Genomic DNA, 23,984 nt, shown 5'->3' on the forward strand with positions numbered 1-23,984 from the left:
CCGACTTGACTGACAATGAATAAAATTCTGTACATACTCTTTTTCAATAATTTTAATATACTGCGATATATTCTACATACTATTACATTCTATTAAATTATTACGATTTTTTTAAACTATGGTATATAAAATCTTGAAATATAAAATGTATATTATAAGTATAATTATAATATATTGATACAATAAATAAGCTTTTATATATATATAAGCTTATTTATATATATTATAATTATACTTATAATATACATTTTATATACCATAGTTTAAAAAAATCGTAGTAATTTAGTGGAATGTAATAGCATGTAGAATCACAGTATATTAAAATTATTGAAAAAGAGTAAACTGTACAGAATTTTATATTTTATTTCATTCTCAGTCAAGTCGGGCCAAGAAGGTAGAGTCAGGGTAGATATATGTTGAATAGATTGATTCATTCACTGTTTTCGTTTCATAAATTATTTTCCCGTGGTCACTGCAAGCAAAACTTCAAAGTGTAATATGCGCTGATAGCTAACTTGCATATGACAACGCGCTGCGCACGAAATGCAGCGATTATCTATAAGAGTGTAATGTGAAAGAGATGCTTTAGCAACAATTTTAGTTAACTTTTCTTTCTCAAATATATAATAACATGTCATTTTTATATTTGTTTTGCGACTATGCACAACACAAGTGCGGTATAAACGGTCATGCAGCGCGACGCATATAATGTGATACTGATGACTCATTTTTGAAAGATGTGATTTCGAAACATAATAAAATCATATATGGTTGAATTCAGCGTAAAAAATGCTACAACTTTTGTCATTACAAAAATTTTGAAATTTGAAAAAATAATAACAAGGGGTGGGGGTAAATTAAAAAAAATTTCATTTTTTGAAAATTTAACTACACAGTTATAAAGTCCATTACAAGCCATACAACTTCTATTTGAAATATTTTTTTATCTCCTACGGTTTTGGCGATAGTTACACACAAAGAAAAAAATCGTTTTTTTTTCAAAGGAGTGTTTGATCCCTTAAATTTGAGTTAGGGCCGCTATAAAAAAATACGTGTCTCCTCAAATTGTATGTTTTACAACATATTTCAAGGAAAATCAAATCGGGGGAGGGGACACTTGTGAACGTTCCCTTGTTAGTATTCTGTAGTTAGTGGACAGAAAGTGTACTTTGTGCACATTGGTGGAATCGGCAGGTATGTAATGTTTATAGAGAAGAAATGTCTAACACTTGGATTGAAGCTGACGATACGCTAATTAAAAAAAGACAATGGCCTAGAGGTGCTAAAGATGTTTTTGTCATTCTTACAGAAATTTGATCAAAAGTAATCTGTTTTTATATATGAAAAAACGCAATAACTTAGAAATACAAATGGTTTTTTATACCCTTTTTATGATCACTAATAATTTTCTTATAAAACATGTTGTAAAATATAAAAAAAAATTATTAGGTTTGTATAAATTAAGATTTCTATAATCAAAAAGAGGATTGTCGTATTGAAAATATGACGGGAGTGATGGTGGGATATTATTACCATTATTTTTACTAAAAAAAAAGAATCATATTTATTAAAATTATTTTTACTAAAAAAAAGAAATGATATCTCACAAAAAAACCTTTTTTTTTAAAAAAGGTAAAAAAAGGGCGCCAAGTACACGCCTTGTTATATTAAAAAAAAGTTTTCCTCATAAAAAAACCTTTCCAAAAAATTGTTTTTTTTTTAAAAAGTTTTCCTCATAAAAAACCTTTTCAAAGAACTGTACTTTCAAAAATATATTATATTAAAAAAAAGTTTTTCTCACAAAAAACCTTTCCAAAAAAAGTTGTATATATCATAAAAAACTTTTCAAAAAGATTGTATTTCCAAAAATATATTATAAAAAAATCTTTTTAAACAAATTATATATATTTATTATAAAAAACCTTTCCAAAAAAATTGTACTTTTAAAAAAAGTTGTATATATTAAATAAAAATTTGCTACATATTCTATCTATAAAAGAGGTGATATCAGAAAATGACGCCAAGTTTAAATAAAGAACCTTTCAAAAAAAGTTGCATGTATATCTAATTATTTATTTAAAAATGATATTTATGTTTATATCTAGTTAATTCTTTTTAAGTATACTTTTTAAAATAATTGCATTTGTATCTAGTTATTTTTTTTATATCTGTATCTAGTTAAATAAAAAAATTTTTTAAATTTAATCAAAATAAAAAAATATTACAAAATTTCGCAAAAAACTTGGCGCTGCTATAAAATAGCCTTAAAATATTATTATACATCTTAAAATATTATAGAGCAATGAAGGCTATTTTATAGCAGCGCCAAGTTTTTTGCGAAATTTTGTAATATTTTTTTATTTTGATTAAATTTGAAAAATTTTTTTATTTAACTAGATACAGATATAAAAAAAATAACTAGATACAAATGCAATTATTTTAAAAAGTATACTTAAAAAGAATTAACTAGATATAAACATAAATATCATTTTTAAATAAATAATTAGATATACATGCAACTTTTTTTGAAAGGTTCTTTATTTAAACTTGGCGTCATTTTCTGATATCACCTCTTTTATAGATAGAATATGTAGCAAATTTTTATTTAATATATATTTTTATTTTTATTTATTTTTATTTTAATTTTTTATTTAATATATACAACTTTTTTTAAAAGTACAATTTTTTTGGAAAGGTTTTTTATAATAAATATATATAATTTGTTTAAAAAGATTTTTTTATAATATATTTTTGGAAATACAATCTTTTTGAAAAGTTTTTTATGATATATACAACTTTTTTTGGAAAGGTTTTTTGTGAGAAAAACTTTTTTTTAATATAATATATTTTTGAAAGTACAGTTCTTTGAAAAGGTTTTTTATGAGGAAAACTTTTTAAAAAAAAAACAATTTTTTGGAAAGGTTTTTTTATGAGGAAAACTTTTTTTTAATATAACAAGGCGTGTACTTGACGCCCTTTTTTTACCTTTTTTAAAAAAAAAGGTTTTTTTGTGAGATATCATTTCTTTTTTTTAGTAAAAATAATTTTAATAAATATGATTCTTTTTTTTTAGTAAAAATAATGGTAATAATATCCCACCATCACTCCCGTCATATTTTCAATACGACAATCCTCTTTTTGATTATAGAAATCTTAATTTATATACAAACCTAATAATTTTTTTTTATATTTTACAACATGTTTTATAAGAAAATTATTAGTGATCATAAAAAGGGTATAAAAAACCATTTGTATTTCTAAGTTATTGCGTTTTTTCATATATAAAAACAGATTACTTTTGATCAAATTTCTGTAAGAATGACAAAAACATCTTTAGCACCTCTAGGCCATTGTCTTTTTTTAATTAGCGTATCGTCAGCTTCAATCCAAGTGTTAGACATTTCTTCTCTATAAACATTACATACCTGCCGATTCCACCAATGTGCACAAAGTACACTTTCTGTCCACTAACTACAGAATACTAACAAGGGAACGTTCACAAGTGTCCCCTCCCCCGATTTGATTTTCCTTGAAATATGTTGTAAAACATACAATTTGAGGAGACACGTATTTTTTTATAGCGGCCCTAACTCAAATTTAAGGGATCAAACACTCCTTTGAAAAAAAAACGATTTTTTTCTTTGTGTGTAACTATCGCCAAAACCGTAGGAGATAAAAAAATATTTCAAATAGAAGTTGTATGGCTTGTAATGGACTTTATAACTGTGTAGTTAAATTTTCAAAAAATGAAATTTTTTTTAATTTACCCCCACCCCTTGTTATTATTTTTTCAAATTTCAAAATTTTTGTAATGACAAAAGTTGTAGCATTTTTTACGCTGAATTCAACCATATATGATTTTATTATGTTTCGAATTTGTTTTACGCGGGGGAGAGGCTTCGCCCCGTAGGGGCAAAGTCCTCCGCCGCCTACGCGTGAAATTTCAAACAAAGCGAGGTTCAACATGGGTTTACGAGTTTCTACACAAAGCGCAATAATGTCATGTGCACGATAATGTCATGTGCGCAATGTGTATGTGTGCAATAATGTCTTGTGTGCAAACGTACGTTTGTATTTTTAATTTTTAAATGTACGCAATAATGCTTATAGGCAATCGCTCTCTAGGCAATCGGGAATGTCGGCAATTGAAGCTGTCGGCAAAATGTTGTGGGCAAACGAAGCTGTTGGCAAATGGAAATGTAGGCAGTTGAACCTCTCTCAGTTTCATGTACAGTTTTCTCTAAATATATCCAAAGCTTATTTCTTAACGTCTACATCTGCGTCGAATCATAATAATATTTTCGAATCATAATTATATTCTTTGTATCATAATAATATTTTATATTCTCTAGAATGAGTTTTGTAAATGAGATGAGTGTTCCGCAACAGAGTATTAGGAAAATCAAGTGCACTTGATGCAGATCGATCGTTTTAAACTTGTCCTGTTCTTTATTCTCTAGCCTGATATTTAGCCAACGATCCTTAAAGCGTCCATTATACGATTTTGTTGAACTTGATATGTTTGAAAAATGAAGAATAACAGTAAAAACAAAATTTAACTCATATAATAATTTTTTTAATATTGGACATATAAATAATGACTAATTTATTTGCGCGACACTTACGCTGAGTCAATAGTTTTCCTGTAGCGGAAGTCCTTCTTAAGTGCAAACGTTATCCAAGTCTGAATGTGCAATAATTGCCCATAGATTGAAGCGAGCAGCCGTAGGTACCTGTTCAATGCCAAAAATCGATCCTTGATCTTAAACAACGCGTAAAAATGTAGTCAAGATTGCTTGAGTTTATAAGCATACACGATTTTTTGATTACGAGAATAATGAAAGCTATCATTATTCCACAGCACATCACTTCAATTACGAAAGAAACTTGATCCATTCTGATCGCTTCCGTTTTATAGACATTAATATCGTTTTGCACTGTCTGTTTTGCACTGGCAGCCGACGTTCTATCAATGCATTCAAAAATCCAACTTCCATCAATTCAAGTATCCTATTCATGAAAATCATTTATTCATATGTAATCAATTATCATGATTATATTATAATTCCTGTCGACATTTTTGTTATCCAAGATTAATAGTTCTTTTATATTTGAAATTCTTTGCGACACTGGCAGCTATCCACATTTGCAAGTAGGGCCTTCCAACCAGAGTCAGACGGCATATCTCCTCTTACTTCAGACTCATTTTTTCACTTTGAAGTAAAATGTTACATTCTCCTTTCGTGGAACATTTAAACATTGCCTTGACTGTTGATACAGCGATATCTCGTTTTGCCCCTCTAACTCGTACGAAAGTTTCGTGAGTACTTACCTATAAATTAGAACAAATATATTCGAAGAAAATTTGAAATCTAAGTTAATAAATTATATATTAATGAATTATAAATATTGTGATTATTATAATTATATATCAATAATTATAATTATTATTTACCTAAAGCGCAATATCTGCAATTGAACCCTTTAGATTCACAACACTGTATTTAGAATAAGTTACCATAGAATTGAGACAATCGAATGGTGGTATAAAAATACGTTTTGCCATATAAATAAACAGCACAGCACCAAACGCCATGTGCAATACAGAACAAAAAAGGCCCAGCGAGGTTTCTAATATCCTTGATCTTTTCTCAAGAATGCCGGGAATGTAGCCTATTATAATTATTACTCAAACTAGAATCTTTCATTATGGTAAAATACTATTTTCTGCGGAAACAAGTTTCGATAATGGCAAGCAATGTGTTGTTTTTATGTATTTCCAAAATGATATTATTATTATATGTATTGGTAATAATTAAAATCTGAGTTCTAAAACGTACGCGATTCGAAACTTAATAAATCTTCAGAAAAAGATACACGTAAGAAAATTACACATAAGCTTGATGAATGGGAATAAAATGTCCAAACTTATGATTCATGCTTTGTTTGCAGAGCATTCCAAAGTTATAGAAGAAGTGATCGCCGAAAGTTGTGCTTTTACATTTATCTTCGAGTCGTGCAATGACAATTTGTTAGCAAAAGCTGCACACACTCAGCAACACATGTATAGTTAATATAATGCACCATATTTGCCAAGAGAACACTTTTGCTATCCATGTGCTATCGTGTATCCCTTCTTAACGAATTTACAATCGCTGGCTGCGAAATTCAAGATCATTATGGCAATTTTTAGCATAGTTAAATTTTTATTGAGTCGCCAAGAATAAATTTTATAAAATGTCCCTCTTTTGAGAAATTTACATATTTTTTTCTCTATTTATTGTTTCAAAAGATAGAAATGTGTTCGTAAAATTAAGTACTTAAATATACCTGTTCATCCACAAAAGCATTGAAAAATCAACAGCTACAAGTCGCGCACTGTATGTTTCGACTTTTGGTATTAAGGTCCGTTTATACATATCCGTACCGTATCCGTACCGTGTCCGTACCGTACACGTCCGTGCACGGATGCTAGATTCGATTCCATATGATTAAATGTAAGTATTTACACTATTCCGTATTCGTGCCGTCCGTGTCCGTACCGGCACCGCAGATGTCGTTGACGACGATATTTTCACGGATCGGACGGCACTGAACGTACTGACAAATGTAAATAGGCTTCAGTGTAGCATTCAGATTTTTGAGTCTCATTTTGTATCAATCTGCGATATCGAGAGCATTCTTTTAAAATTAAGAAATGGATTAAGATAAAATTATTTCAACAAAATTGATAGAATTAGTGCAACAACACATCGAATTATACAATCTTTCCCATCCAAAATATCTTGATGGAATTTATAAAGAAAAACTGTGGCAGAGTATTTCTCAAGAACTTGACCAACCAGGTAATTTTACTCATGATAAATATTATTTTACAAATAAATTTTTATATTCATTAAACATTATTTTATTTGAAAAAAAAATACACAATTATCTTCAAAAATTTATACATATGTAGGAACGTGTTTTCGCTAGCCGGTTCTCTCCATTTTGTATATTGTTTTCGTATTTTATTATCAATTAAATTGAGTAACACATTAAAAGCATGTTCTGACATTCTAAAATATTGATAAAATTTAGTTGCATCATCAACCAATTCTTTATATGTAAAATGTAAAAAATTCACCTTTCGTTTTTCGTTTTGTCCATGCTTTATCAACCCATAAAATCCGTTTTTTTTTTTTTTTTTTAAGATTTCTCTTCGTCTAAAATTAATATTATTACCGCTAATTCGTTTATCGATAGCTCTGCCATGTTCACAGTTCAGATGTATGTCTCAAGACTGATGTTTCAAAATATTCACGGATGCGAGCCGGATATGTGTAAATACTCATATCGAATCTTGCCGGTACGGTACGGACACGGTACGGATACAGTACGGATATGTATAAACGGACCTTTACAGTAGTCTCATTACAAAAAATTATGCTTAATAACCCATGCTGATAATTCTAATTTTTCAGTAAACCCAAGCTGCTTTTAATTGATCTAATTGGCTGTAATCTAGAAATAAGAAAAGTGTTTTTTGATTACTGTATGTTCTTATCTTTGTCAACAGTTAATTTTCTAATACAATAGCAATTTAATCAATGCAACTTTACGTAAAATTCAGCAATAGCGAAAGCAAGGTTCATAAATCATCGCAGAGTCCTGTTACTTTTGTATCATTGTCATAGAATTCGAGGAAATTCTTTTCCTAAAAATATGCAATCACAACAAAATTATTATTTAATTTTTTGCCGATTTATTTTTTTGAATTTAAAATACGTAAAATACGTAATAGATTGCTAATTTAGGATTATTATATACGCATACGATAATACTACTTTAAATATTCAAATCTTCTCTTATCGATTTCTGAAAAGCAGTTATCATGTTATTAATTAAACAAATTAATTTTAACGAAAAATATGAACATTGCGTAAACTCGAAAAATGTTCGAGACTAAACATCGGATATGTATGATTTATGGAAGCATACCTCGAAAGATGTTAAAGTCAAGTTTTGCAGTTGAAAATTATGAGTTTCCTGTTCTCGACTTTGTCTAAAACGTTCTTGTTGCATCATGGCATATATCGGTATACTCGAAATTGGCACAAAAGTTCCTTGCATTTTCTTCCAAATCACGCCATTCATCTTGGACTGTGACAATATAGCCAGGAATAACAATCACTCCAAAAAGACATCTCTACACGTTTTCATAACTTTTATACTATTTTTTTTGTAGTTTTTTTGTAGAGAAATAATTATCATGAATCTCTGATTGCGTATTGTTCGAGATAACGCAAATAAATAGACAAAGCATTTGCAATCTCTTTATAAAATCTTATGCACATACCGACTTATTCCTTAAAGTATTAATTTAGCTGAGAAAATTAATACATGCTAATGTGTAGCACCAATATTATATCAATGAATAATGTCCATCAATTATTTATAATTTTGATTCGTAAAACCTTCCTATTAATAGAAGGCAAATACCTGTTATGGTCTGCCGTAGAGATGCATTCCAGCATATCCGTTTTTTAATGGTTTTAACGTAGATCGAATCGAAGATCATCTTCCAACACATTTTTTTCTACGTCGATTATTCGTAGCAAATCAATTCTAGTCGTTATCACGATTTGCAGAATGCAATCATACTATTTTTCCATTCAAGCTGCTGGGCGTCTCGATGGCGTGTCGATACGTTATCACATGGCAAAACTAATGTAGTGCAAAAGCATTTCATCAATAATTCCTTGCGTGATTTCATAATGCAAACGAAACATATGAACTGGTGATTACACGTTGCGAACATCATCTTTTATCCGTTAGTACATTGATGAAACGATAAAAAGATAACTCAGCTATTATATGTTGATATTTAACGGGAAAACTGTCAGATGCAAATTATTATTGCAATATTTAAAGCTTCCTGGAAAATGTGCACGTAAAATAAACAGATAGTTAAATGTTGATCGTGTTACAGCTATTAGATACATTTTTATAAAACAAAAAAGAGTGAGCAGCCGTAGTATACGAAAAACATGAATTGTATATTATATTTGACTGAATATATAAAGGTCTTAAATGTATGTAGGAATCGGAAATCCGGTTGCCGTGCGCACGCTGCGCGCCCGCGCCTAGCAGCGATTATAATAACGATAAGTTAGTTTAGTTTAGTCTTTGTCGTAGTAGTAGTAATAAGATCTCGTGTGAGATCTCGCGGTAAAAGAACGCGCCTTATGTTTATTTCATTTTTTATAATAAAGTATTCTTTAATTGCATGATAGCGTTTCCATCAATGACCCTACAGAACTTTTTGGAGGCTCAGCCGGGATCGGCGAAACAGTTATCTGCAAATTATACGAAGTAAGCCGGATCGACACGTGTACATAATCTTGCTATTTCCGAATCCGCGAAGCAAAGTAGTTAAGTTGAACAGTTGAACAGTTGTCGAAATCGCGAGATTGTGAGTGTTACAGTTTAGTTGTCAATAGCGGATTAAAAGTTGAACAGTTGCAAAGGCGAAGATGTCTGAATACGGGTCGCAGCATAACGATAAAGATGACGTAGGGCGGGAAGATGGCCCGACTACCGGCAATAAATCCCAATTAAAGATGAGATTGCAAAACGTTTGCACACATGGTGGTCAAGCGAATAAAGCAACGAGACAGGTGAACGACGAAGATACGGCGAGCTATAGAGACATAGCGAATGACGAGAAACGTATTTGTTGCCGAAGCCAATAAGATTGACGTGAATGGACAAATCAAAGTCAAGTATTATATGTATGCACGTAATGAGCTGATTGCTTCTCATTGTCACGCTGTCTTTCAGAAAACACAGACGTTCGAAAGTTTACAACTGGTAAGATGAACATAGTAATATTATAATGCTAATACTTGTTATATTAAATTGGTTAAATAAGGCTTTGCTATTAATTTATGTCGAGAGTTTTCAATATTGGAATATATTATGTTAATTGATAAATTTATATTGCAATCACTGCCGACATGACAATATATTCTGTCGAATTTCTTTAGAATTTTATACCTTTCTTTCGATCCTCTCGCGTCGACATTAACAAGCATTTATATGATAATTATTACATATTGTTTCAAATTAAGTAATGTTAAATAATATCATGTCACTTTGTATATTAGAATAAAATTTAAAAGACATTTATTATTAAGATTAATACTGGAAAGAGTTATCCTTTGCTAGAGGGTAAACGTACTGTTTTATTTTGTGTACAATATTAATTATGAATCATATGTGTAACGTATATATATAAAACTATTTCACATTGTTCCCGTTATTAAATAATTAAATTTAATGTGTAATAAAATTTAACGTGAAAAGTGTTACTAATAACTAATGGAAGTGTTACTAATAACAAATTACTAATGGAAACAATTAACGTTTGTTGGTGGTCACGCGATTTTGTTTTCTTAATTAACATATATGTATATACATATATATATTATAAATTCTTTATTTTTCCTTTTGCGTGCATTTCGACGCTAAATTTCTTACTTGCGACGAAACAAAAATTAATCTTTCTCATTATTTTACATAAATTTAACATATCTACATCACTGATTTTAAACAATCAATAAAGTATTGCAATAATGATAATTCTAAGTATAAATAAAGAAGAATTAAAAAAATTGTAGATTAAATTTTTTTTTTTTTAGCAGGAAAAGACCATATAGGATTTCACAATGCTTCCTACAATTAATATGGAATTAATATGGATCTTTTCATATATAATTGCTGGTAATGACGCGATTGTATATGATATAATGTACATCACACATTGTGTGTTTACATCATACATAAGCAAATTATACGTTAATTATTTTCTCCATGTCACATATTTTAAGTGTGAAATATAATATCTACATTTTTGTTGAATTATTTTCTGTGTTTCTATTCAAAACATACATTTGTTAATTACTTATATTTCTTTCTAAATGATTCACTAATACTGACTTTAAATATTAATAGACCTAATTAGGAAGAAACTTAATAAAAATATATTTTAATAATTTAGAAGCTCACTTTATTCAAATAACAATGTGATTCTTTCTATCACGTAAAAAAAGTTCTTTCTAAAATTTTGTTATTTCCAATATTAATTCAGAAAAAATTTGTGTTAACGAACTATCTATTAGATATAAATAAAATAATTGATTATTTATTCAATTTATTTTTTCAGGTATTGTAATGCAATATATGTTAGCCCATATACAAAATGAAACATACGATGAAAATATATATTCAGGACACACTCAGAAAATTACATCGAACTCATTAAACACAGAAGGAAAAATCGACATAAAAATCGAAATATATCAAATACTTATCTTTTTAATGTCAATATTTGTGACTGTTGCTATAATTTGAGTTATGTAAGTTCACTTTTTTTTAATATACAAAGTGATTGTCGTAAACGTACTCATTGAATATCTCGGAAAGAATGCATTATTTTGCTTCAGGGCAAAAAAATTACACTATGTACATAGATACCGTAGATTACGATGAAAATATTTTTAACCTCCAAAAATTGCCCTTTGCGGGTTTTCTGGGGGGCATGCTACCTCTATTTCGATATTTTCAACTGGGAAGTGTATGTTTTGACTTAGGATTCAAATTCTATGCAAAAAATAAGACTTTTTTATTCTTATCATTTTTTTAATTTCCCCAAATTTTTTAGATACAGTTTTTCCCAAATTATGAACTTCACAAAATGCAATGTAATTCGGGCACTAATTGAGAAAATTAAATTCTGAAAAAAAATTCAAAAGGCGCATGTTAAGAGCTTTCTAATGATTGGTCACAACAGACCATTTTCCATTATCAAGTCATAGTTTGAATGTGTTTCACTAACTAAGGAAAACTTGGAACTACAGGCTTCCGTCAAGACTTTAAAAATGTAAACGCTTCTCTCCCATTTTGGCGTAATTGACTGTTGTGATCCACCATTAGAAAGCTCTTCACATGCACTTTTTGAATCTTTTTTCAGAATTTAATTATCTCAGTTTGTGCTGGAGCTACACCGCATTTTGTGAAACTCAACATTTGGAGAAACCCTCTATAACTAAAAATATCGGAAAAACTTAACACGAGCAAAAAAGCCTTATTTTTTGCGTAAAATTTAAATCTTAAGTCAAAATATACTCTTCCCATTTAAAAATATCGAGATAGGAATAGCACCTTATAAAAAAAACCCAAGAGGCAATTTTTGGAGATTGAACATAGTTTTATCATTATCTACGGTATCGATATACACTGTATATATTTTCTCCTCGAAACAAATAGTGCGTCCTTTCCAAAATATTCAATGAGTACGTGTACGAGAATCATCCTGTATATATGTATAGTATATATACAAATAATTTTACATCTATTTTTTTTTTATTTACTTTCATAACAATTACTTAAACAAGTCATAAATATATTTCATAAAAAAATTAGAATTTTGACAAAATAATACTAACTACTTATTCTGTACATTTCTTGCTAATGAATTTTATTACATTAGAAAACTAAATAATGTTTATAATTGTTATAAAAATAAATAATCTTATAAATTAAAATACAACATGGTAATTTTAGTAAAATTTCATAAAACGATATTAATCTTTTTAAAGTGCACGAATAAATATTAGATTGCAAATGCCTATTGTCTTTTTATATTGATATCAAAGATAACAGATAGTCCTTTTTTGTGTTAATTATTTAAAAACCATTGTTGTATTACAGTATGTTCAAGTCAGCAGATTATATACATATGTATTATAAATGCATATAAATAATTCATTGCGCTCAATTAGAATAAAAATAATTCTTAGCAATTATTAATGTAGGAAAAGATACAACATAATCAGACGGCCTGAAATAAGGGAGCACGAAAACGGGCAGTCTCGCGGCGTCATATTTGAAGCAGGCGATGTAAGTAAAATATCCAGTCAAATATACGTGATGGAATTCATAGGGTAATCCAATAACTATTCTATTCTATAATATTCTATAATATTCTCGATATTTTTCAAATTATTGTATTATAATAAGTAGACTTGTATATAATGCAATATATTTTTTTGTTCAATAAAGTTATTTCCGAGATTTAAAAATCATGTTCGGAATGGCATTGAAAATCCGAGACAATTAATTACATTTTATTGTTTGTAGCTCCACGCGAAATATTACGCTGTCGCTCATTCGCCGTGAACTGTGTGCTATGCGTAAAACGCATCGCTCTAAAAGAGAGCGTCAAATTAGCCTTTTATTGAAGCTATTTCATGCAAATCATTATTATAAGTAATTTCCATGGTATTTATAACATGAGAGAATATTATAGAAACAGTAGTTAGTCAGTATCTAACAACAATATTTAGAAAACGGCTTAGAATCGTTGCAAACATAAAAATATCTGTCGTTTATTAAAATAAAATGGACAAATAAAAGAAAACAACTGCTTCCATACGAAATTAGCTTGATCGCTAAATAATGTTAATCGTTAACATTATTCATTAGGCGGAGATGAATCGCGAGAACACTGCCATGAAATTCCAACAGCAGATTCTTCCTTTAAAGAGCGAAGCCAATAGCATGTCAGCGACACCTTCCCAGGATCAGCTGAGGAGCGTTAATCCAATTCCGGACACCATTAAACCTACATTTAGACGACAAAATTCAAACGATTCTATCGGATCACTAGCGGACAAAAAATCTTGCGGATCTTGTGTGAATGAAGAGAAACGAACGAAGAGAATGCCGTCGATCGAGGAGCACACGGTAACGACAAAATTTATAATTATCAGTTTCTGGAATATATTTGTGGGTTTATAAAGGATAAGCTCACGTCTTTTGATTTTGATAAGTTCAGTATATTAAAATTTAAAATAAAAAGGTACAATTAATCACGGAATGTTTCGTTGTTCTCACTCGGCGCTTCTTTTAAGAAGTCTCGCTTAAGACTGCCTCGCTCAGTGTCCTCACTGCCCTCTCTCTGTTTCTCTCCATGTATCTAGTCCAGCGCTCGGAATTAGTTGCACATTTCTGGCCGATTTCCGAGACGACGCCTCCTGTTCCCTCACTACCGCCCGGCCGCTGGCGGCCGAGCCGCCGATAGCTCTGGCTCAGGAGCGTTTTATATAAGAAATAGGCTGGGTTGTTGAGGCACCTCTCAGAAAATAGTAATATTTTCTTTGCTACATAAATAATGTTTATTTTCATTAATAATTAAATATATATATATTATGTATTAATAAAAAGAAACATTATTTATGTAGTGAAGAAAATATTACGATTTCCTGAAAGATGCCTAAACAATCCAGCCTATTTCTAATATAAAACGTTCCTGAGCCAGAGCTATCGGCGGCTCGGCCGCCAGCGGCTGGGCGGTAGTGGGGGAACAGGAGGCGTCGTCTCGGAAATCGGCCCAAAATGTGTAACTAATTCCGAGCGCTGATCTAGTCAATAAACACAACAAGCCCGAAACAAGCTGATCCAACTATCAAATTGAAATCTAACTCTTAATTCTTTCTAAATCCTACATTTGGCCTACCTGACCAATTATTCGCCTCGAATGATTGCTACATATTGAACCAAGGCTTCATAAATTTGGCGCATGTACTAGTACTATTCGGACCTTCTCCTGGATTCACTCGCTTTACATCATATGTATCATTACACTTTATTTTTGTTACGCGGTACGGCCCTAAATACTTTGCGCGCAGCTTTCGCCCCGGACACATTTGCGTGCGTTTGATCGCAACTAGCTCTCCAATTTTATATTTTTGTGGTGCCTTCCGGTGTTTATTAAATGTCTTGCAGTTCTCTCGTTGCGTCTTTAATATTTGCTCCTTGGCTTTCACCCTAAGAGTGGAACGTGTTTCATTGAACTACTCTCGTAGTTCTTGCTCTAAGATCTGTTTTAGGCGTAAGTCCTCTTTGCATCGCATTTTTACTCCCGTCAGTAGTTCGAATGAGCTCGTGTTAATGCTTCTTTGGTAAATGGAATTTAAGATGTTTTGCAACTGTCTCACATAACAATACCATTTAGTAGGATCTTTTAATGATAATTTAGTAAGTATTGGAATTATTGTCCGATTTATTTTTTCTACTTGTCTATTTGCTCTTGGCAAACCGGTGGTAATCAAGATATGTTTAATTCTTTCATTTTCGCAGTAGTCTTGAAACTCCTTCGATGAAAAGGCCGTGCCCCTATCGGAAATAATACACGCTGGATTGCCAAATATTTGTTGTTGCAGCTTTAACTTCTTAATTACTTCTTGCGATGTCGTGCTCTTCGTTGGATATAACCAAGTGAATTTTGTAAAGCTGTCAATCACGACCAAAATGTGTTTGTACTTCTTGCTCGTGGATTCCAAAGGGTCTAAATGATCTATATGGTACGTGTGCGAAGGCACGTCATACTTAGGTAGCGGATGAAGTTGTCCCTTTTGTTTACCCTGTTTTCGATTGGCAAGTATGCATGGGATGTAGTTTGCTATAAATCCTTCGACTTTTCTTTTTAAATCTGGTATAAAATACTATCAAAAAATTACCTTTTAAAAAAAGGTAAAAAAAAAGGCACCAAGTACACGCTCTTGTCATTACTAAACAGTATTGTTTTACTTTTCAAAAAAATTGTCGTATATATTAAACCTTTCAAAAAAACCTGTCATATATATTAAAATTTTCAAAAAAAGCTATCCTATATATTTCTTACAAAAAAAATATGATATTAGGAAATGGAAACCAAATAGGACTAAAGAACTATGAAAAAACTTGTACACTATTTCTATAAAACTCTTCTATAAAACTCTTGTACATAAAGCTGTCGTATATATAATTAATTATATTATATACTATATTTTATCATATTTTACATATACTATACTATATATACTATATATATTATAAAAAAATAAAAAAAATATTTAAAAAATAAAAATATTTATTAAAAAACGCAAAAAAACTTGGCGCTGCTACAGTAAACTACATGTTAATTTTATTACTTTGAGGTGTAGCAGCGCCAAGTTTTTTTGCGTTTTTTAATAAATATTTTTATTTTTTAAATATTTTTTTTTATTTTTTTATAATATATATAGTATATATAGTATAGTATATGTAAAATATGATAAAATATAGTATATTATATAATTAATTATATATACGACAGCTTTATGTACAAGAGTTTTATAGAAGAGTTTTATAGAAATAGTGTACAAGTTTTTTCATAGTTCTTTAGTCCCACTTGGTTCCATTTCCTGATATCATATTTTTTTGTAAGAAATATATAGAATAGCTTTTTTTGAAAATTTTAATATATACGACAGGTTTTTTTGAAAGGTTTAATATATACGACAATTTTTTTAAAAAATAAAACAATACTGTTTTGTTTTAGTTATGACAAGAGCGTGTACTTGGCGCCTTTTTTTACCTTTTTTTAAAAAAGGTAATTTTTTGATAGATATTTTTTTTTTTTTAATAATATATATACGACAGTTTTTTTAAATTTAATATATACAATTTTTTTGAAAGATAAAACACTGTGTTGTTTTGATTGTAATAAAATTGACTAAAAATTATAAATATTGTTGGAACTAATTTAGTATACATAGAACAGAAATATTAAACTTTGAGCTATTTAATTTTATTTATTTTAGACAAATCATACACTAAAGTCTCTAAGCAATTGTCACATAAGACATAGTGATAAATGGTATGATTGTATAAATTTAAATTTTACCATATACATTCTGTCAAAAAAGTACATGTTTCGAGACTTTAGTGTATGATTTGTCTAAAATAAATAAAATTAAATAGCTCAAAGTTTAATATTTCTGTTCTAAGTATCCTAAATTAGTTTCAACAATATTTATAATTTCCAGTCAATCTTATATTTATAAAAATATAGCATAAGTCGCCTTCTGTAGTTAACACTATGGTTGACAACAATTATTCACTTCATAGTGTGGGTAGAGAATTAAGTGTAAGAGAATGTTTAGATCATATTTTAGATATATTATTAAATTTTATTTATCCATAGAAAAATAAACACAAACTCGACAAGAAATCTTGTAATACACAAAATAAAATTGATTGGAAATGATAAATATTGTTAGAACTAATTTAGTATACATAAAACAGAAATATTAAACTTTAAGCTCATTAATTTTATTTATTTTAAACAAATCATACACTAAAGTCTCTAAACAATTGTCACATAAGGCATAGTAATAATTGGTATGATTGTATAAATTTTAATTTTACCATACATTCTGTCAAAAAAGCACATGATTCGAGACTTTAGTGTATGATTTGTCTAAAATAAATAAAATTAAATATCAAGGTTTAATATTTCTGTTCTATGTATACTAAATTAGTTCTAACAATATTTATCATTTCCAGTCAATTTCATTTTGTGTTTTTACAAGATTTTACAAGATTTTTTGTTTAGTTTGTGTTTATAATCTTTTTTTTTATGGATAAATAAAATTTAGTAATATACCTAAAATATGATATAAACATTTTCTTACACTTAATTCTCTGCCCACATTGTGATGTGGATAATTTTGTTGTCAACCATAGCGTTGATTACAGAAAGCGACTTATGCTATATTTTTTTAAATATAAAATTGACTGAGAATTATAAATATTGTTGAAACTAATCTAGGATATTCAGAACAGAAATATTAAACTTTGAGCTATTCAATTTTATTTATTTTAGACAAATCATCCACTAAAGTCTCGAATCATGTATAAATAATAACTTGCAAAATAAAAAATTTTCAAAGGTGTAGTAGATACTTACTAAGACATTCACATTCACCAACATATCACTTATTTCATTTAATACGAATTTCTAACAAATTTGGTCACTTGCACCACACTGCTCTGGATTAATAAGCAGTCTTGAGTGTGCACCAAGGTAACAAAGCAATGTAGTGCGAGTGACCAAATTTGTTAGACCGAATTCATTATTATTACTTTTTTATAACACCTTCTGATCTGAAAGGTTATGTAAAAATGTCAAATCGTAAGCGCGCGCCGTGCGGCTTCTCAGCGCCATCAGCGCATCTAACGTCAGAAATCGGAAACTGGACATTTTAGCTGGACATCCTAGGAAAACGACAATTATTTCAACATTTCGACTTTGGATTATTATAACTTTTTTTCTACAGCACCTACAGTAAAAACAAGCATACTTTTCTTATGTAATTTGGGTATGCGCTATCGATTGAGCCTATTATCAACTCAATCGGCCCAGCCGTTATTGAGATCCGATAATCTCGGCTTGTCTCAACTTTCGGGCTCGCGTAAAAAGACACGGTCGGTCTTGCGCTTGCGTTGCGCGCTGCGCGTGAACTTGGCGCGAGACACTACCGTGTCTCTTGATTCTTTTCGTATTGCATCTTCTGTTCTTTTTGCTGCCAAATGACCTTTATGGTGAATCACTTGTATGATCTCGTTCTACATACGCTCCGAAACTATCAGAAAATCTCTGCCATCGACAAATTTATAGAGCACACCTCCGACCAACGTATAATCATCATCAAGCTTTAATTCCATTGTCTCTATTAACGTTTTTATTTCGGAATCATCTGCTTGAGCCGCTTTTACTCTTGCCACTATACCGTTTTCTACCACCGTCATAACTGCGTTCCTACTTAATGCATCGACATGTTTCATTCGGGTACCTGATCTGTGTTCCAGTATATACTCAAACTCTTCTAATTTTTTGGCCCACCGCCAGATCTTCGGAGAAACTTCCTTTTTACGCATCGTTTGCGTGAACGCCACACAATCCGTTATCTTAAATTTTATTCCAAGTAGATATACACGGAATTTCTCAAGTGCCTCTATTATAGCTATCACTTCTAATGCGTAACTTCAATAATTTTTTTTGACTGGCCGCGATTTGCGACTCATATATTGCCTGATGTAACTTATCGTCTATTTGCGATCGTTGCAACAATATCGCGCCTATTCCGTCCTGACTAGCGTCGGTATGTAGTTCTGTCTTTAGTGTCGGATCAAAGATACACAACACAGGCTCCTCGCTCAATATTTGTTTTAATCTATTAAAAGCTTCTCTTTCTGCCTCCTCAAATCGGAATACCCTATCTTTATGCAACAAGCACTTAAAGGTTTCGCCGTCATCGAATATCCACCTATAAATTTGCGAAAAAATCCTGTGAGGCCCAAAAAGCTTTGGACCTGCTTAGCTGTTGTCGGTTCTGGAAATCGTATTACAGCTCTTATTTTCTCTGGGGATGGTGATACCGTCCCATTTTCTATTATCTGTCCTAAATATTCTATACGCGTCTTCATAAATTTACATTTTTTTATGTTCAATTCTAAGCCATATTGGCTCGCTACTCTTAATACAACTTCTAATCTTTCTATTGCTTGATTACAATCAATCGCCAAAATTATTACATCGTGCAAGTATAGCGTCATTATTCCGTCATTCACTAGCGGTCGAAAAACTTGACTTATAAATCTCTGGAATACTGGTGGAGAATTAGACAAGCCAAACGGCGCTTTTAAAGATTGATACTGGCCTTTGTGTGTGATAAACGCAGTATATTTACGACTTTCTTCATCTACCTCTACATGAAAGAACCCATTCTTAAGATCGAGTGTGCTAAATACTCGTGCGTCTTTTAATTTGTTTATTTGATCTTCAATTAATGGCAAGGGATGCCTATCACGATCTATAATGCGATTAAGTGGTCGATAATCAATGCATACTCTAGGAAATCTATCTTTCTTTTTAACTATTACTACTGGGCTTGCGTATTCCGAAGAACATGGTTCTATTATGCCTTTTCGTATCCATTCTCTTACTTGCTTTTCAACTATTTTCTTTTCTGGCATTGCTAATCTACGCGGTCTCTGGAAAATCAATTTTTTGTCTTTAAGTGTTATTTTTAGTTTAACTCCTGTCGTTTTACATTTTTTAGACTTATACGCAGCTATCAATTCTTCTACTTTATTCTTTATTGTTGCGTCCGACGTAGTTTCAATATCTATTTGCTGTTCTTTTTCGACAGTAATATGCGCAAGAAAGTCTGTCGTTAATTTTTTATAAATTGTCACGCCATGTTCATTAAAACTTAAATTAGCTTGCTTTAAAATATCTCTGCCGATAACTACTTCTACGTTTACCGTTTCGCACGGTACGACATACAACGGAAAGGAAAATCATCATCATTTGTATAAACAATAGTTTGAAAATAGCCTAAAGCCTTTGATTTACCGCCTCCGAAACCGGAAAAAACACGTGTCGACTGTACCAACTCATATTTATTTAACTTTTTGAATGCGTCTTTTCGAATTAAACTAGCTGGACTACCGGTGTCTATAAACGCTTGCAAATTTTTATTATTAATAATAATATTCTTTACCACGCTAGTCAGTGATGCGCTCACGAGATTCACCCGTTTTCTACTCGCGTCAGAGTTTACTCTTTTCTCATTGCAATTTCTCGCTTCGTGTCCATACTTATTACAATTAAAACATTTTTTTCCTAATGCTTTTTTATCGCAATCCCTAGCGTGATGTCCGATCGTGCCACAATTAAAACAACGCATCTGCGCCCCGCCTTCCTGATTATTCGTCGTCCTCGTTCTCGTGTCTCCACACGAGGATCTCCTTCCCGCGCTCCTCGTCAGTTCCTCTCGATTCCTCATTTGCTTTGTCGTTTTTTCCGAGTGAGTTTTTGTCATTTTTTCATAGATCTCAAGCTTATCCTTAAACTCACAAACTGTTTTTGCTCCGTAAAGAATCATTTTACTACTGGATTCATCGTTGATACACTAATTACATAATCGAACAGCGCGTCCGATTTCACGGCGTCCCTTGACGCCAACTCTCTCATTGCTAAAAAATACTCTTGCACAGTCTCTTCTTTCTTCATCTTATGTCTTTCTAACATTCTGTGCAACTGTGCACTGGTGATTTTTTTGGAGAATTCTTCCGTCAAAACGTCTTTTAACTTCTTCCACGTTCCGATAATTCATTCACTTTGTATAAATAATTTGCCACGCCTTTCAGAGATTTTTTTGCAAGGACTACTTTTTGTAAATTATTCCAGCCGAACATAGCAGCGGCTTCTTCAAAATCGTTAATCCATCGCTCAATTGGATATGAATCAGTTCCATTGAATGCGCGAACTGAATCTTCAATATCTCTATAATTTAAAACGAATTGATTAGCGTTTTTATTTGTATCTCTTTGCTTCCTACCTCCTTTCGGTCGATTGTTACGCTCCTGTGGTTCTGAGTGGTTCATGTTTTCATTCCCTTCGTCACCATCGGCATTCTCGTCATCGCTTTCGTCATCATTTTTGTTATCTCTTTCGTCATCATCGTACTCGTCCTCGTCACGCATCGATCGTAGAGCCTCTACGTCCATCAAAGCTCTCACTATTCGTTCTCTTAATTGTTCAGCGTTTCCTGTGTATGTAATACCGAGAATATTACAAATTGATATTAAATCACTAATGGGAAACATTACGGCATATTGAAGCTTGGCCCTAAAATCGGGCGAGTCGTCGTTAAATTTGAACCCTTGAAACTCGCGCAGTTGCCGTCGATTGTTCCTGTCGCCGTCTTCCTCAAAAACAAGTTTGTGCATAGCCACAATCACCGCTCTAGAAGCTACGTCAATTTTTTGTTTTATGACGGGTATTTGTCCTAATTTTTCCATTATTTTGTCCACCACTTTGTCTTCCTGCTACAGTTCTTAAATGCTCTTGCTCACACGTCGTTCGTCCGTCTTCGTTCTTCCTTATGGCTCTTGAATACTCGAGCGCTGTCGTTCTTCTTTCACTCGTCGTTTTTCTCGTCTTTTCGAACCTCGTTTAGGCACTTCTTAATACCTTCTTCTCAAGTACTTTTCAACAACGTTTAACTCGTTTTGGCATATCCCGGACGAGCCCCCAAAATTTGTGGGTTTATAAAGGATAAGCTCACGTCTTTTGATTTTGATAAATTCAGTATATTAAAATTTAAAATAAAAAGGTACAATTAGTCACAGAATGTTTCGTCGTTCTCACTCGGCGCTTCTTTTAAGACTGCCTCGCTCAGCGTCCTGACTGCCCTCTCTCTATTTCTCTCCATGTATCTAGTCAATAAACAACAAGCCCGAAACAAGCTGATCCAACTATCAAATTGAAATCTAACGATCTTAATTCTTTCTGAATTCTACATATTTTCATGTTAAAAAAATCACTAAAATTATTTATAGATTAAAAGAGGAGCTAGTTTCAAGCTCCTTGTTAGCTCCGATGCGTTCCAATGTGTAGCACACAATTGGCAAGTAAGCACCAGCACGATATTTCGCATAGAACAATAAATGACAATTGTCACGGATTGCACCGCAATCCCGAAAGTCATTTTTATTTTTTTCAATAAATTGCTATTATTCATACGCATTTTGTAATAGTGACAAAACCAAATATAAAAACTTATAATACAAAATCGTTATAATATAAAATAATTATTGAATAATCACATATTTTATAGAACAAGTTGATCATTGACTAAATAAGCATTTTAATACATATAGGTGCACATAACGAATTTGTTATATTATTAAGGTGTTACGTCCTGATAGATGTAGAATTTTTTTTTGTTGGGCTCGGCGATCGACGTAAACGGGCTTGACCGCACGAGCCGAGCGGCACGTTTAGGACTTGCGACGGGTCAGCGACTGGAAGAGTCGTTTTTACTCCGTCAACAAGTCATCCGCTCGTGGTTCCCTTTTTGGGTCAAGGAATTGAATCCCTATTACCCGGGACGGAACCTTTGTGCGCAATTTGAGAGGGGAGGTGTGAGGGGGTGACGAACGAGGAGGGTGTGGTTAAATGAAAAAGAACAAAAGTTTAATTTACTAAAGACAACATTTTAATTTGACTCAATTTATAATTAGGATACAAAAACTTAATTCTTAATCGCATATGTTAATAATTTTATTTGTGTATTCTTTACAATAATGTGTGTGTGTGTGTGTGTGTGTGTGTGTGTGTGTGTGTGTGTGTGTGTGTGTGTGTGTGTGTGAGTGTTTCATTTTTCCGGAGGGAGGACAGAAGAAATAATAAAATAAAGAGGAATGAACTGACTTACTCGTTGCAGGATAGTTTTGGATCGGGTTGAATATGTTTGGTGGTTCTGAGCAGGCGCCCCGTTGAGGGATGGTGTTGTATAGGCGTCGGACTCTTTTGTAAACGTGTGGGCACCCTGCTGCGGGATGGTGTCGTCAGGGTGATGGACCCTCTACTTGAGATGCACCACTTGGTCGCGACAAAGTATCGACTTGTTTAATTCGCGGCCCGAACTATTCGAAAAACTGTCTGAAGAACTTGGCAAAACTTGCTTGATGAACTGAGTGACTAATTGTGTATAATTGCGGTTGGAGCCACCAAAACACGGGTTTTTATACCCTTTCCTTGGGGTGGATCCATTTGGAAAATCTTAGGTTTTTGAAGCGGGGATCGAATAGAAATTAGTCTTGTGAGAAGATTTTTAATGTGGGGGAGGGTGGCGTCATTTTTAGCTAATAGGATTAGGTTTAGGTAATTAAGTTACTTGGAATGGGGGTAGGAAGAAAGGGGCCTTAACGAATAAGAAATAGCGTCGTTTCGGGTCCATAAGCGATGGGGGTAGGTTTTTGAGGTGGCGTAACCCGGTTGGTGTTAATTAGTATAAGTGGGGTGCATCTCAGTGTCTTAAGATCTAGGTGGGCGTAGTCTTTAGACCGTACGACGGAACGAAGGGTGGTCTATAGAGGTGCTTGCCCCGATTCCAGGCTTTCGGATTGGAGGGTTGAGAATCGGTATATGAATTCGCGAGACCTTGGGTCACTGATCTAATAAATTTGACAGTTTACGACTGTCGCGTGGCCCTGGAGTCGCGTGGAGAGTGCGATTAATGCATCTTGGTTTCCCAGACCTACTGAACACGTGCACCGTATCA

General features: G+C 32.0%; 1 protein-coding gene and 1 pseudogene across 4 annotated transcripts in view; one reads left to right on the forward strand and one right to left on the reverse strand.

The window, feature by feature from the left end:
• Positions 1–4,786: 4,786 nt before the first annotated feature.
• LOC105669358 (uncharacterized) lies at positions 4,787–8,352 on the reverse strand (annotated as a pseudogene).
• LOC105677875 (uncharacterized) overlaps positions 8,136–23,984 on the forward strand; it is a 37,916-nt gene continuing 22,067 nt past the window's right edge. The window contains exons 1-6 of one of the 4 annotated variants that reach the window (XM_067352312.1): positions 8,136–9,150; positions 9,276–9,852; positions 10,683–10,764; positions 11,207–11,399; positions 12,858–12,942; positions 13,528–13,788. In XM_067352312.1, the coding sequence (XP_067208413.1) occupies positions 11,398–11,399; positions 12,858–12,942; positions 13,528–13,788 (348 nt within the window). In that variant the 5' untranslated portion in view covers positions 8,136–9,150; positions 9,276–9,852; positions 10,683–10,764; positions 11,207–11,397. Of the gene's footprint in view, positions 9,853–10,682; positions 10,765–11,206; positions 11,400–12,857; positions 12,943–13,527; positions 13,789–23,984 lie in introns of all 4 variants that reach the window. The other 3 variants (XR_010889444.1, XM_067352313.1, XM_067352314.1) reach the window with 3 other exon arrangements.

This window comes from Linepithema humile, chromosome 3 (genome assembly GCF_040581485.1).
Source record: "Linepithema humile isolate Giens D197 chromosome 3, Lhum_UNIL_v1.0, whole genome shotgun sequence".
Taxonomy (NCBI): Eukaryota; Metazoa; Arthropoda; class Insecta; order Hymenoptera; family Formicidae; genus Linepithema; species Linepithema humile.